Below are 15,975 nucleotides of genomic sequence, written 5' to 3' on the forward strand. Positions count from 1 at the left end.
AGAGAGAGAGAGAGAGAGAGAGAGAGAGAGAGAGAGAGAGAGAGAGAGAGAGAGGGAGCGAGTAGCAAAAAAAAAGAAAACAATCCCGTTGTTGGGGATGTAGATCTTTCAATTTTCTACAATATACATATTATATGTATATAAATTGATACCTGAAGGGCCTCAGTCTCAGAATCGTCCGGAAACTCAGGCTCACAGACAATGTCCAGCAATGTCAGTGACATGGCTTTTATATGGGTGGCTACTGAGCTGTGTCTTTGAGCAAGATATATGACAACCCTAGCTATAAAACAGGGCAATGAACTGTGGCTGCCAGTAATGGTTTGTTGGAAACAATGTCTGCATTAATGTGATACTGTAAGTTTTGACGTGACGTGATACTTATCTTTGAAATGTCAAGTAGGTATTGTCTGTATGAGTATGGACGTGAGTGTGCACGCATCCAAGCACACACACACATACAGACATATATATATATATCACGGCGCACCGGCAGTGGAATGTTAGTTGCCGCGGGGGGTTCCCCGCCGGGCGCCTTATCACGTCGGGGTCACGGGGGTCAGCTCCCTGTCGCCGCTCTGTCTGGGCAGACTTAATTTTTGGTACTTTTCAACGTACAATTTAAGGTGCATCCTTGCATTTATGGTAATTCTCATTTAGTGCACCCAAAGCATGCATTTCTGCTCTTGAGACTCAAAAAAGAACGGACGTTGTAACTTGTCTGGTTATTTCGTTAGACGCGCTGGATTCGGCAATACTAAATTGTAATTTTTTGGGGGACTAGCGTGAATTTTAAAAAATCAATATAAAAAAAAGGCATCATCAAAATCTGTAGAACTTTTGGAACATGAACGACATAACATTGGTGCAGATACTCAGAAAAGATGGTATCTGCGCTTATAATAGAAGGCTGTAATTTTGCAATTTTATCCATCGGGCACACAATTCGCTACGAAGTAATTCCTCCAAATACAACTTTATGTGTCTAATATAATCATGAAAATTCGTATATTTTCTCGAAAGTTTATAAAAGTTATCATGAAGTTTCTCTATGAAAAGTACAAATTGATTTTAGTGCTAGAATACATCTTCAACGTAGATCTAATACACTAACAGTATCTGTTACACTCCAGAAATTCCTTACTTTTCTTAAAACGCTATGTCTAGGTTTTGTAAGTTGACTGAATAATAGGGATGGCTTCTCGTAATTGGGTTATAAGAACAATTTCTAGCTTTCCAGGGACACTGAATCAGCACCAGACTTTTCCAGCTTTTTAAAAGTTTCTATGACCCTTTGCAATAACTGACAATGTGACTGATTTCTTTACATTCATAATTGTGTCCGTGCATATTTCCTACACAAAAACTAAGAATGAATGTTTTAGCTGTCATTATTTTTATTCCATACTAGATGTTTATCTCTACCCATGTATTTACACGGTTTTGTGTTTTTTTAAATCGCTTATATTATATCTTTTTAGTTGTATGCAGGCCGCCACAGACACAGCATGATTCATGAACAAACGCAGAGTAACTTTCTCTTGTTTAATAGTAAAATAAGAGCTAACGCTGCTCGTCTTTAGTTAAAATATGCAGATGTGCATCTTTCTTCTCTTATAACTTGACTATTACTACTCGCGCAGATTTAAGATTTCTCATGGTAAAAGACATGATATTCGTAGTCAGTTTAACACAGATTTTGGAGAGATCTGTCGTGCCCTTTTTAAAATAACAATCATTTATTCATAAGTTAGTAACTAAAATAGGACAAATTGGGTACTCTACAAACACTTGTCTAGAGCAAAAACTAAGGCACAGAAACTAACCATTCTAACGCAGAATAAATCTCAAGATATTGAGCTTTTAGTACATCCGCGTAATGGTTTGCTGTGTGGGATGGGGAAGACGTTATACCGTTTTAAACATAGTCAAAAATGCGAACTTCCCGACCGACACCGGCAAAGTCGCCTCAGGGCTCATTAACCCCGTGACCCCGAGCCGGGGAGCTCCAGCGGGCTGCTGAGTCACGCGAACTAAAAGTAACAGAATCGGGCGAAAAGTGACGCCGTGATATATATATATATATATATACATAATAAAACCCAAATTTCTCCCAGGGTGATAAAGAAAAAGTGAGTTTCCTTTTTTAAAAATTCCTTTTCTCACAAAACTTCTGATGTACTAACTTAATGGAATGAATCTTCTTTGCTTCTCTTTACCGAAAACAACGGATCCCTACCTTGGTGGAGAGGCGTGGTCGATTGGGCCTGTCTCTGTCTGAAACCATGTTCACCTCCAGGACCATGTACTCTATCAGCTGTTTCGGTGAGACCAGAGCCTTGAATGGGTTCCTCCAGTACTGCGCTCCGCTAAGCTCAGCCCCTGAAAAAAAAGAAATACCGGATAAAATAAACCCCTGATTGACTCTAATTTTTGTTTGTTTTCTTCACTGTGACATCGGTAGTCTTGTGGTTGAGCTGTTGGGCTTGCAACCAAAAGGTCGTGACATTAAATCCCGCTGTATGCTTCTCAGGAATTCGAGAATGGTTCTGGGTGTTCTAGGGTGTGCTGGGATAATAATACAGATAGTAAAGAGCACACAGCTTTTCGTTGAAAGGTGTATGTGCTGTACAAATGCTGTTTATTATTATCAATTCAATGTTACAGTGGAATGAAGGATGACCTTTACAAAGATGTCTTCTAGAGAGATATGACCACCACAGAAATTGACTGGATTTTTAAAAATACAAATACGTACAAAATGAATGAACTCAGACTCATACTTTTTTTTCTGCTGTGAAACACAAAGGAAGATTTTCTTTTAATGAACAATGTAGAATAACTAACACTGAAGCGTGTTGGGATCGATGATGTGTATGCTTTGTGTGACACGCGTCACTAGACACAGGGGGCTGATTCCTCCAAGCTGCTGTGCTGTCTTCTTGGGCAAACATATGATGTGATCCTGGGAAAGAGAAAAAGAGACCAGTTCAAGTTGATTCACTATTCTATTACTGTAAAAAAAAATGTAAGTGCTCACACTTTCATCAAAACAGTTGTCTACGGCTATACTATGTTGAACCTACCAGTTCTCATCCGATCACCAAGTCAAGACCGTTAAAATTATCTAGAGACAGACTGCACCTACTTCTCCTGTCAGGACCAACGCCTTGCACTTATAATCCATTTAAAAGGAAAAGACATACTTAAAAGAGAACATCATTACACACACAGAGACAGGAACACATACACTCGTTATGCCAATAGAAATCTTTTTTTTATGACAGTATAACTGCAAGCTCATGAACCAGCAGTGCTGACATAGATAACACATTACTGATTTACATATATATTGAGGCCAAATAACTGTACCTAGTTTCAGTAAGCAAAATGCAGTTCTCTTGAAAGTAATCTCCTCCAGAATAAAATTTGACAAACTCATGAAAAAAATAAACATATTTGATCGCAGGAGAAGGTACCATATTTCTTCAAATTCCCATCGAACAAAATATTTTTAAAAATCAGTTCAGAATGCTACCATCATTTATAAAAATACAGTATAAACATTTTTTAAAATTTTACAGGAGGGCCAAAAAGCTGAATATTGTTACCAAAAAAAAAAAAAGATCTTTTTGCAAATATCCCAATTCAATATTTTTAATGATACAGTTGTGATACTAGCATCCTTGTTATTTTTAAAGCAAATGTTTTATTGGTTACAACATTCACCTTTTTGGCTCTCCCAAAGAGACTATAAATAGTACTATCTATAACATCTGTCAGCTCTTCTGTAAAAGTGTCAAAAATGCGTATACTGTTGTTTTTTTCAAATGACAGTAGAATAGTCACTGCAATAACACAATGATCTTGCAAGAACAGGAAAGCCTACATACACCCCGCGTGAGGGGACCTCACCTTGCAGACGGGTATAATCTCCACGGAGAACGTGTGCTTGTAGTTGTACTTGTTGCTGCGGATGTCGTGGGACACCAGCTCCCGGCCAGTCACAAACCTGGGGAGAAAATCATCGTTGGTAAAGTAAGATAGCAGACTAACATAAAGAGGATCCTTGTTTTTCTATTTTTAGAGAATGAATGTTTTTATTGAATGTTTCTAGTTATTCAAGTTTCAATTTCATAGCGACCGTTCTTGAGTTTTTATTGTATTTTATACTCGTATTTTATTCTTAGAGGTATCAGTATTCCTTAAGAAATCATGTTACGGCTCTAGAAGAAAATTATTCCAAGTGACATGTCGGCCGAAATGGAGATTCTTCAATGGCCTTAACTTTCACCACAGGACGCAACTTGTGTTAAAACATCAGAGCCTTAGCTTTAAAAATGATTGAGTTACAGCCTTAAGAAAAATTATTTTATCTTCTACTTGAGAAAACATTTTGAGGAAAAATATTAAAAGTGGCAGTTAAAATACTTTTCCCACTTTAAAAAACTGTTACCAGTGGTAGAAAATGAAGAAAACCAGTGAATGGGCGTAAGTTAGAATACTTTTCTTTCTAAATGACTCTGCTAAAGGCACTTAGAATAGTTTTCCTCACATTTTTGTTCAGAAAAAAGTATTCTACGTGACACTTTGTTTGATTTAACAAGAATGGAAGAAATTGATTAGAAAACGATTTACAAAATGAGCCTGTGTTCCTTTTTTCTACACTACATGTGAGTTTCGGATCCTAGAATTGCGTTCTGTTAAATTGAGAAAGTTTTTTCCTTCTACTGTAAAATTTGCAAAATGTCACTTAGAACAGTTTTCCTCTCGACACATGACGTGACCAATGTCTTCTCATCACTGACCTGCAAGGCACGTAGGCGGACAGGAACTCCACAAGCTTCTTGGCATCGTCCTGTTTGGTGAAGAAGAAATCTAGTCCATCTGGGGAAGGAAAAATCGTTAGAATTAAACTTTGTTGATCACAATACCTAGTAAAAATATACTCGACTTTCTGGGAAAAAAACAACAAAACCCAACCAAATATGCAATTCTTTAAAAGGGTAAAATGGACACAAAAAGCTTCATCTTGTCATGAATATACGTACTCACATCATCCATTTGATTCCCTGACCATCACACCTGCTTGTTTTTTTCTGGACACAACCCACCCCCCAACCCCCAAACAAATCAAGATGTGCTAGGAACAAACACAAATGAAGAATGATTAAATGACCAGCACTGAGTACCTGCCATGGGCTTGATGTTGACTGTGCTACGGTGTGCTCGGTGCTTCAGGATCAGTTGCTCCAGGTAGAAAAATGTCTTCTTGTGGTCACACTGTACCGAAATATAAAAATTTTTTCTTGATATTTTGGAGGACATACATTTGTCATGGTAAGAAGGTGGGCCGACTGGTAAAACAGGACTTGTCAATTTCCAAAAAATAAAATAGAGCACAGAACAAGACTCTTTCTCCACTGCAAGCAACCACTGACTATGTCTTAATATCTGTTGTCCAAAATTATTCAAGGGAAAGAGTTATCAAGACATGTTAAAAAAGTTTCCATCTAGAAAAGTGCCTGCATCCCTCTCTCTCCACCTCCATATATATATCAGATGTTAATCTTTAAAGCAAATGCTTTTATGATCATCAACTTCAACAACCACTGAAAATGCTTTTTCATTCCGACTTAAGTCAAAGACATAACCACGCAGTAACAACATGCACCTCGATTCTATATGAGAGTTACTAACAAACACAGAAACAAATTCTTTTGTTCAACACATTTGTGAGGCGTGCTGACAAAATGAGATACCTCTCGGATTTTACCTATAAGGAAATAGATACATCAAACTTACAGGTTGAGTTTTCACAGTTAATAAGTAGTAAATAATAAAAGATATGTTAAACTTGAAGGGTACAGCATTGCTTAAAGATCTAGAAATTTGACCCTTGTGTTGATTTTCTGTAAATATCTCCAGTCACTGAGTGCGAGAAGAAACTTATTTTGTCAGCACGCCTCGCATTTACAAAAATGAAGCACAAAGACACAGAGTTAATGCGGTAAGCACGGACCTTCTGTCTGACTTGCACAACCGCACGCCAAAAGTCTTTGGCCTCCACACGATGACAATCCTCACACATATTGGACTGTACCGTGTACTCCACCACAAACACCTGCTGCAAGACAGCGCCATTCATCACCTGACGGAAACAATGAACAAAACTATAAATGCAAGATGCACCTGAAGGAAAGTACAAAAAAGTACTCTCTAGTATGAAAAAAAAAAAGAGGAAGGGACCTAAGAACAATCAATGTTTGGTAAGAATTAAGGAGCAGACCACACCAGATAACTTTCTAACTACCCACATCACTGAACTCACAATCAGCACTTGATCTAAATGCCTTAGAGTCAGTGCCTGCTTCGGCTAACTCAAAACATATTCTGACCTAAAACCGCAATATTTATCACAATCAGTGTGAATCAGACTTTTTATTGCACATTACCCAGATCTGGATGGAAAAGTGATAAAACGCTTGCATTTTAAAGCCATTTTGAAGTGATAGTAGCCTTCTTTACATTCTTCCACTTCTTCCTCTTCTGCCCTGCTTAGCTGTGTAACACAATGTGTTCGTAGAGATCACACAAGTATACACAGCAGTTCAGATACCAAGATAAAAATTGTATTTGAAGCATAAATTTTCCATGGCTGAATCCGAATCAGTTTAGTGGTTGTTATTTCTCCGTACAGAATAATTATGTCAGCATTATAAGCCATGTTTTATATCATCTTAACCATCAGCCTGCTTTTCAGTTTTATTATTCTTACATTGTAATTCCTTAATTAGACCTGCATGTGAGCCTCAACCAGATTGTCTGAAAATTTTGCGCAACCCCCCCCCCCCCCCCCCCCCAAAAAAAAAGCCTTAGTGGGTGTCATAAGGAAGGACATCCGAGTAACGAGCGACCACCCCAACAAACACAATAAAGAAGAGACCTAACCCTAACCCTACCCCAAAAAGAACCTGCATCGGGCCTCATCTTAAAGGGATTCGCATGTAAAAAGGCCAAAACAAGTACTAAATGAAAAAAAAATTTAATTAAAAAACCACACTCCAAAACAAACAAGGAGCATATAGATTCTAGATCTAGATCTAGATCTAAATTTTATATCTATATGGCTTACATCTACATTGCTATAGGGTTTGATACAATAACACAATAGAATTGGAATATGAATCCTCCATATAGACTATAGATCTAGATCTAGATATCTAGATCTACTAGACTAGTAATCTAAAAAATAAATCTAGATCTAGATCTAGATATAGAAAAATCTAGATCTAGATCCTGAAGAACAAGTGAATAGGAATAGATTCTAGGCTTTGAACTAGAAATCCGCATCCGATTCCGAACAGAGGGACTCAGCTGTGTCTAGATTCTAGATCTAGATCTAGCTAGATCTAGATCTATATCTAGATATCTAACTAGATCTAGATCTAGAATCTAGACTATAGATCTAAATATAATAATAATAATAAATAATTCACGCACCTGATGAAATGCTTATTTTTACCAATATTAATATTACAGCACAACCTATGATAGGGTTTGACACAATACAATTGGATTATGAATCCTCCATTGAGGTCTATAATGATCTCTATATAAATCTAGATCTAGATTCTATTAGAACAAGAGAGTCGGACTTGAATGAACCCACACGATCTGAACAATTGAATTAGTCAACAAACGAAATTGAAAATGGCCGCTCGAGCACGAAACTGAAAGTAGATAATTTAAGTTGTCGTCCTTTTTCGTATTCGCATTTCTACTTAGGTTCCGACAATTATGTCGGAAACGCCGACGTCGGCAGTCGGCGGTGCGCGCGTCGACGGTCGGCACGAAAACGAAAGTGCCGACGAAGCCGACGGGAGAAAAAGGGGTCGCTGGCAGTCGGCCAGGCCTCGCACTACGCACATTGACTGTTACTAGGCGGGCCTAGCGATAGCATCGGCCGGTTCGCGGGTCGGGTCGCGATTGTCGGATTTCAGACAATTGTCGGCAAACATGCAGGTCTACTTAATCTGTAGAATTGGTTGCATAAGTTAAAGAAATATTTATTAAAATATTCATAATCTTGGTACAGATGTTAAAACAATGAAACAGCTTTAACTCTCTCAGAAAATTTTTAACAGCCTGCCAACATAATGCTTCATTCATCTCTCAACCACTGCACTTCATAGCTTTAACCACATCTTCAAAAACAAAACTGCCCTCGGCCTTAACTCATTCGCTACGTATTATTTTCGGCTTGTGGACGAATTCTTTTCGGGAGGGCGAAATGAGATGATGACTAGTGCGCAGTTCACAGGTCTTTGGGGCCATAAATTCAAATAAATATCAACATATTATATACCAACATTTTCAGTATGGTTTGTAGAATTACATCTGCATTATTTATTTGCGTATTTTTCAACTTTGGTTCCTGTAAGAGGCGATTATGCAACACAATTGTGATTGGATGCGGATAAAACTGGAAAATAAAAAATTTATAATCTCAAGTGAAACTAAAAAAATATGTTTGCACCTGGTCAAATGATACTTCGAAATAACCATAACTGTATATAGAACAGGAAAATATTGAAAAATGTGCAGTTATTTACATACATTCCATAATATTTGTACATTTGGATCATAACATCCGATATTGAAAAAAAAAATAAAAATTTAATAATTTTGAAAAAAGGATCTCAAACAGAAAAAAAATACGCATATCTTATATGAAATTATTCAGAATTGCATTTGGAATAAACCTATACATGTCTTGAGTGGTACTTTTTGATTAATTTCACCCGAAAGTAGTGATTTTGGGGAGAAAAAAATATTTTGACTATTTAGATCTAGGCCTAGACCTAACACTCAAAAATATTGATTTCTCAATTACAGTGCACCGGCAATTTGAGTCCAATAGTATCAATATTATAAAGAACAGTCCTACATTTCTTTAGTGAGCAAAATAATGATACATTTTGTTGTGTAAAAGTACTAAGACTGGTGTCTGGCTATAATTTTGGCATCGCGATAAAACAAAGTCGAATAAACTACGAAATCGTGTTTCAAAACTGAATCAAAACTTCCGATTTTCGGTGGAAACGCTTGACCCAGAGGTCAACGTTATATTATGACCTTTATTTTAACATGGATATGTGGATTGGAATAGAAACCAAGCTAAAATTGAACGTCAGTTCTCGAGCCGCCGGGGGCGGCTTAGCCGCGCCGCCCCCCACGGCTCGGCGTAGCGAATGAGTTAAAAACTACGGGAATGTCTGAGAATAACCAAAAGAAAAAATAATAATTTCAGCCACAACATACCTCTTTTTGGACAGTCAGTTTAACCTTAATCCTCATGGAATGAGGTTCAGTCCACACAAAGCCTGCATCAATCAGCTTGACCTGTGGAGAAGCATAACAAAAAACTTCATACCAATGTTTTGTTCACACGGAGACAGATTTTAAACTTGCGAATGGTAAGGCATGGAAAATTAAGTTAAATATCGTGAAAGGTAGAATGGCACATATATACCACCACATTAATCTTCAAAATTATGGAGAAGGTGGAAAGTTGAAAGAAGAGCTACTTTGCGATGGGGAGAGATAACATCCAAATCATAAGAGGGAGAACATTCTCTATATATATCAACAACGTGCAATAGTAGCAGTGAGACATAAACCTCCCTCAAACTGCTTCATTCTTGAAATTATGAACCACCACCATGTAAAAAAATAGTGTAGAAATGCTAACAATGGGATATTTTTCGATTTCATCAATTATTTATGAGAATAAGATTCATTTATTACAGTAGCAAGTTGATGGTTATTGTAATACAAGTTTTATAAAATAATTTTATTTATACAAATTTTGAAATAAAACGTATAAAGGTTACTTCTACTTTTATATATATGACAAAATAAATAAAAGAGTAAGTGTCAAGTGTGTATGACAATGTAATACAAAACAGTAGAAGTAATTCAAAATATCCCATTTAAAATGTAATAATACCTTATTAAGGCCCTTCAATCTCTTCAGACAAACGGACAGCAGCTCTCGAGACTCAAGCGCAGCTTTAACCCACTGATTCGGAGGCTGCAGATATCTGGAGGAGAACAAAAAAACTATTTATTAAAGCTAAACCACACAGCACAGTTCACTCATTCAAGCTATTATTATCAGTCAGTAGCTCAATCTCTTTACAGGAGGGAAGCACTGTGATCATCACTTGCGTTTTTCTGGGTCCTTTCTTGTGTTCAATTACTTTGATAAATGCAAAGTCACACATTTCCAGGGTTATATAATGAACACAGAGCCTCTGCAACAAAATCAGTGGTCAGGCGGACAGGCAAGTCGAGCTGGAGAAAGCATACCCAAAACCTCGTGGCTGAAACTGAACTGGGTATGTACCCTAGTGAGAAGCCAATTGTTTTACCCCCCACACAACAATGGAAGGCTGAACATGACTCTTAGCACCAATCTCTTTGTCGACTGCAAACGTGCTGAGGAACCAGCCGTCAGGAAAGCAGCAACAGAGGCTACCATTCGGTCGCTCCCCCCGTTCGATGTAGAAGTCTGTACTGATGGTACAGCTAAAGACAGTACCGAGTATGGAGGCAGTGGAATACTCATCAAGACCGGTGACACCGAACTTGACCAACGTGAACCTGTGGGCCAGTATTGTTCCAGCTACAGGGCCGAGTTCGTAGCTCTCAACACAGCGCTGGGCATGATAGACCTGCTATGTACAGACAGCAGGCAGTCTTTCGAACAGTGAGCGCATTCATATATACACTGATTCTCGGTAAGCGGTCATGAGCATGCACCTCTCATACAGCCCCGCCAACCAAACAGAAAAGGTGACGTGCTCAATCTGGCAGTGTCTGCTCACCCTCTGTCAACGCTCCGAATGTTCCATCCACTTACAGTGGATTCTAGGCCACGCTAGACTAGCTGGGAACGAGGAATTGACAGCATGGCTAATGAAGCAGCAGCGCTTACCCAGATTGATGCGCCAATCAATTTCTTAACAGCTAAAGCCCCCACCCACCATTCGACTCGCAAAAAAGAAAAAGAAAGGCAAAACCGAAACTGCCGTTCGCCCAGCCGCCATCATACACCAGCTTGAGTCCTCGCTCATACCACAAGACCGCCGGCTTCTCTCCCAAATAAAAACTGATGGAAAATCGCCCAAGCTGAAATCATATTAACACAAAATTGCGCCAACAGACAACCCAGATCCGTCCTGTCGAGCCTGCAGGGAGGGGGACGAGAGTGGATCACTTGTTCCTGAAATGTCCTGCCAACTATTGTGCCAGAACATGTCTGCTGGGACATTTCAGAGATCCAAATTCAGCACTTTTCAAGGACCCCCAAGCTAGTGTTGAGTTCCTGCGTGCTGTCGGCACCATCATCATCATCAATGCCTTTCACCCCTGGCAGGGTACAGGCCACATACAAGCTCCTTCCATTTATCTCTGTCCTGAGCCATCCTTTCAAGCTCGTTCCAAGTGAGCTTCATTTCTCGCATCTCCTCCATGTTTCCCGTGGCCTACCCCTGCCTCGTGCTCCTTGTGGGTTCCACTGCAGAGATTGTCTTGTGATGTTAACCACTTACGACGCCACAGTGCCAGGAGAGAGAGAGAGAGAGAGGGAGAGAGAGAGAGAGAGAGAGAGGGAGAGGGAGAGGGAGAGAGAGAGAGAGAGAGAGAGAGAGAGAGAGAGAGAGAGAGAGAGAGAGGGAGGATAATGAAAGTGAGTTTTTAGTAAAAAGCCTTCTGATCAAGGGCTATAAAGAATACTACATTACCTATCAATCAGCTTGCTCATTCTATTTTCAAATATTTCAGTACCTCAAACACTCAAAGCACTACAGAACATACAGCATACTAATACTAGTCTTTTAACAGTGAAATAAATATAGGCCTTAAGGGCGGCACTATTTCTTCGAACGTTCGGGGAAAATAAAGCTAGGCTCTATTTCTCCGAACGTTCAGGAAAATAAAGCTGGGCACTATTTCTCCGAACACTCTGAAATCACATCCATTCCGCAAATTTCGGATATTATATAGATCTATAATTATAGTATAGGCCTACCAAAGATTGTTCGTATACAATATGGTTCAATCAGTCCAAAAAATGTCCGCAGTAAATATTTATATAAAGAAATGCTACAGTTCCAAACAGTTTTTCGTTACAGATGACGTGTTGCCTATGAAGGGTGCTGCTCTATACGTTCTTACTACCGTTCATCTCTCTGACCGTCTAGGTGCTGCTCTTAAACTTAATGTGTTGTGTTCACTCGTGTGCTGTCTAGATCTAGATCTAGATCTATGGAGGGTTATTGATAACGACACATAGAACTAGCATAGATATCTGCGTTTGTCGCAGACGCGACCAATCAATCGTGGCTCTATTTTTTGGTCCCCAAATCTGAGAATAAAAGTAAAATTTTTAAAAAAGAAAGAAAGAAAGAAAGAAACCGAACCTCTTTACTTTTGAAAGAAAGTTCACCTAGCTTCACTTCGTCTCTTTCTCACTTGTTGTCACCACGTTGATTTGTTGAATATGTTACAGTTACTTTTATTTTTCCCTCTTTGTGGTGTTTTATATTAAACTTTGCCTCCTCCCCCAGACCCGGTCCCACATGTAGGGTCAAACTTTTACACTCTGGCCATATCTTGGCAACCCCGAAGCCAGGGGCCGGGCCGGGGTGGCAGGGCTGTATAGTGTGAGACCATTGTAATCAGGGGCTCCCTCCCCTTCAATCACTCCCCTCTATATATAGATATACATGTGTATATATATATATATAGATTTAAATGTGTTATGTTATAGCATATGTTCCACCAAAACCGATCAGATGTACTGACACTGGCAGGCCCCTTAATGTGTGCGATTCCACAATTTACTTGTAATATCCTGTACTTTGTTCTACAATTACGCAATTTAGTGTTAAAACAGCCAATCTTCTTCGGACAGGTGGACTCACGTCCTTATTATTTGTTAATTTTTGTGGTTGTTTATGGGCTGTTCTAATTTTGGTTTCATTCTGATGTGAAACCTTTCTTTTTCACGTTTTTACACTCATCTAAAAATCTCTAGACTAGCCAGACTAGCTCTTGAAAATTGAAATAGATATATAGACCTATAAATTTGCTCCTGTGTGTGTGTGTGTGTGTGTGTGTGTGTGTGTGTGTGTGTGTGTGTGTGTGTGTGTGTGTGTGTATGTGTGTGTATGCATGTGCGAGTGTGAGTGTGTCTGTGTGTGGTAGTAAGTATGTAAGTGTAAGTGGAGAGTGAGGAGCATGCGTGTGTTTGTTTTTCGGGCTTTATTTCAGCCTTTATTCAGTAACAGTTCAAAGTATACAAAAATAGAAACACAGGATCCATTCACTCCAGGGCTCATGAGTCGTTCCTCTCTTTCAGTTTCACTCATTCATTCAATTCCCGCCGTGTTCTCTCCCACGGCTCATCCCTGTCCGCATGACTTTCACACCCCACCCCCTCCTTCCAGGCACACACAGAGAAAATCTCACTCATTCCCTTGCACCCTGTGAACCATGAACAACAATATAGGCAAAACACTGCCTTAGCCACATTCCTTTCGTTCGTGAGCTGTGGACCAGGCCAGGGGGGTCGGTGTCGTCGTCTTGTAGTTGCTGTCGCCTGTGGATACACTCGTATTCTTCCTTTCACCTGCTCTTTCACTCACACTGTCTCTCCATCCACAGCTCAGCTCGTCATACGTTCAAAAGTTGCCCACTGATCATGTTTAGTTAGTGTGTGTATAAGTTTGTGTGTGTACATGTGCATGATGGTGGTGGGTGTGTGGTGGGTGTTACTGAAGGTTGTCTGTAGGCGGGCTTGCCATGCGGTGTTCCTTCCCAGACCAGAGGCAGAATGAAAGTTGGCGCCGAACTCTCGCAATAAATAGGCAAAAAATCACGAGACCGGAAGCCGGAAACCGTTCGGAGAAATAAAGATCGGCATTATTTCTCCGAACGTTCGGAGAAATAGTCACTTCGATAAATATATTCAAGGCCAAGTATACATTTCCACTGAAATATCAAGTACTATCAGACTATGGTGTTGCAGATCGATCCCAAAATTTTAAAATTGCAAGTCTGATGTCTTCATAACTGGCTCACAATTCCCCCCATATTGACTTTTAAAAAATAATATAAAATAATGATTCAACACACAACTGATAAAAAATCTTTCCCTTCTGCTTCAGTAAGCTTAGCACACACACTCTTACCTCTCACAGCTTCGACAGAAGTTAAGCACAGACGTTTTTGGAATATCCTCTGTAATGTCCACATCTGACCGTAAACAGTTTACACACATGTTGGTTGGGTTTGGCTCAATCTGTAATCCACATCTGCAACATGAGCTGTGAACAGAAGAAAAGAAAAAAATTAGTGAACATTAGGCCTATTCAACAAGGCAAGGATACCCACTCTTGACTCTTGACAAATTTATCTCATTCTGAACAATTAGAATGAAGCATCAATTAGGCTATCCTCTAAAATCAGAGAGGTTATAAAATAGGGAGTATATATACATACAGAGCCGGAAACCGGGAATAAAGTCACGCAGTATACAGACCCGGTAGGGGAAATATTTTGTGATTTTGGAAAGTCACAGCACCCTCTTGGCTCAGGGCTCAGGGAAGACCTGGGTTCTTCCGTGGCCAAGGTCAAGATCTAGACAGACAGATAAGTCATAGGTCTAGTTTCGAGGCCTAGGTCTAAATTAAGATTGCGGGTGTCTTTTCGATGAACTATTGTTTTTTCCTCCGTTTTTTGTTGTTGGAGGAATCAATACGACAATTTGAAGAAAAAAACAACGAAGTGGCCGTGGCTATATATATTTGGACTCAAACTCCAAAACTTCCAAACTGACTCTTTTGTTGTCATTAAGATAAGATAAGATCAGATAAGATAAGATAAGATAAGATAAGATAAGATACATTTTTATTGTCCAGACCCTGGCACATTGGTTTTTAATTGTTTTAAAATTTGATTTGCATTCTAATTGTCCATAAGAAATGACAATTTCAAAAACTTTACAAACGTTTTGAGCTAATACCCCTCCTTCAGACTGAACAAGGACTGTTGCTTGTTTTGAACACTATCAGAATAGGTAGGCCTATTGTTTTGTACAGATACCTTTAGACCCATGTTACTTTGAATGACTGACTTTTGTTCCCTTTGTTGGAAGGGCTTTTAACTTTTCTCTTCTTAATTTCTAACTGAACTTCCAATTGATCAATGCTTTTGTCTTTCTCATCAAATAAAGCAGGTTTCGACTACCCAAGATAGTAAAAATCCTTTGTTGTTCTGAAACTTTGATTTTCAATTTTTTTTCACTGCTCTGAGCTCAGATTGCCGATTCCTCGTTTGCCTTTGTTGTGTAGATCTAGATCTAGTATTTCAGATTTTGCAGCTGTTGTCATGTTCCCTTTTGACGTCACCATAATACTTTTCTCAATTTGTGTCGAAAACTTTGGCAGAACATAGAAACCGCCGAGGAAGGCCAAGGTCGAATTGGCTGTCCGCGACACATCCGGTAGGGCCTAGCCTACACCAGAGACTATAAATCATATACTCTCTCAAGCCTACGCCTGGTCATAGCGCAAGCGCATTGGATGATTGGAGTTTGAGTCCGAATAGCCACGGGAGGCTATTCAGACTCGAGTCCGAAAAGCCGCAGCCAAAAAACAATGTCATAATTTCAATGGAGCTGTCACCCTCTCTATTTCTTGGTCTCTCTCCTTTGTGCATCCCTCACCTTCTCTTTCTCATTTTTTGTCTCTGTCTATCCCCCCTGCTACTTTCCCTCTAACGCACACACACACATACAGTCTCTTTCTGTCTCCTTCCCTCTCTCAGTCTCAGTGTTTATCTTTTTTACTCTAACGGTCCACTCTGTGTACAAGTCTTTCTGTCTCCACTCTGTCTCTCTCCCCC

The 15,975-nt window shown here is 39.3% G+C and overlaps 1 protein-coding gene across 1 annotated transcript in view; it reads right to left on the bottom strand.

Annotated features, from left to right (window-relative positions):
* The window catches only part of LOC101858579 (60S ribosomal export protein NMD3), a 22,523-nt gene that overhangs the window by 4,196 nt on the left and 2,352 nt on the right, over positions 1–15,975 (bottom strand). The window contains exons 2-10 of the mRNA XM_005109032.3: positions 14,262–14,396; positions 10,013–10,106; positions 9,325–9,405; positions 6,023–6,151; positions 5,193–5,283; positions 4,809–4,887; positions 3,916–4,012; positions 2,848–2,965; positions 2,240–2,382 (exon numbers count right to left, since the gene is read on the bottom strand). Coding sequence (XP_005109089.1) covers positions 2,240–2,382; positions 2,848–2,965; positions 3,916–4,012; positions 4,809–4,887; positions 5,193–5,283; positions 6,023–6,151; positions 9,325–9,405; positions 10,013–10,106; positions 14,262–14,396 — 967 coding nt within the window. The remainder of the gene's footprint in view (positions 1–2,239; positions 2,383–2,847; positions 2,966–3,915; positions 4,013–4,808; positions 4,888–5,192; positions 5,284–6,022; positions 6,152–9,324; positions 9,406–10,012; positions 10,107–14,261; positions 14,397–15,975) is intronic.

Source organism: Aplysia californica, unplaced genomic scaffold (genome assembly GCF_000002075.1).
Source record: "Aplysia californica isolate F4 #8 unplaced genomic scaffold, AplCal3.0 scaffold00744, whole genome shotgun sequence".
Classification (NCBI taxonomy): Eukaryota; Metazoa; Mollusca; class Gastropoda; order Aplysiida; family Aplysiidae; genus Aplysia; species Aplysia californica.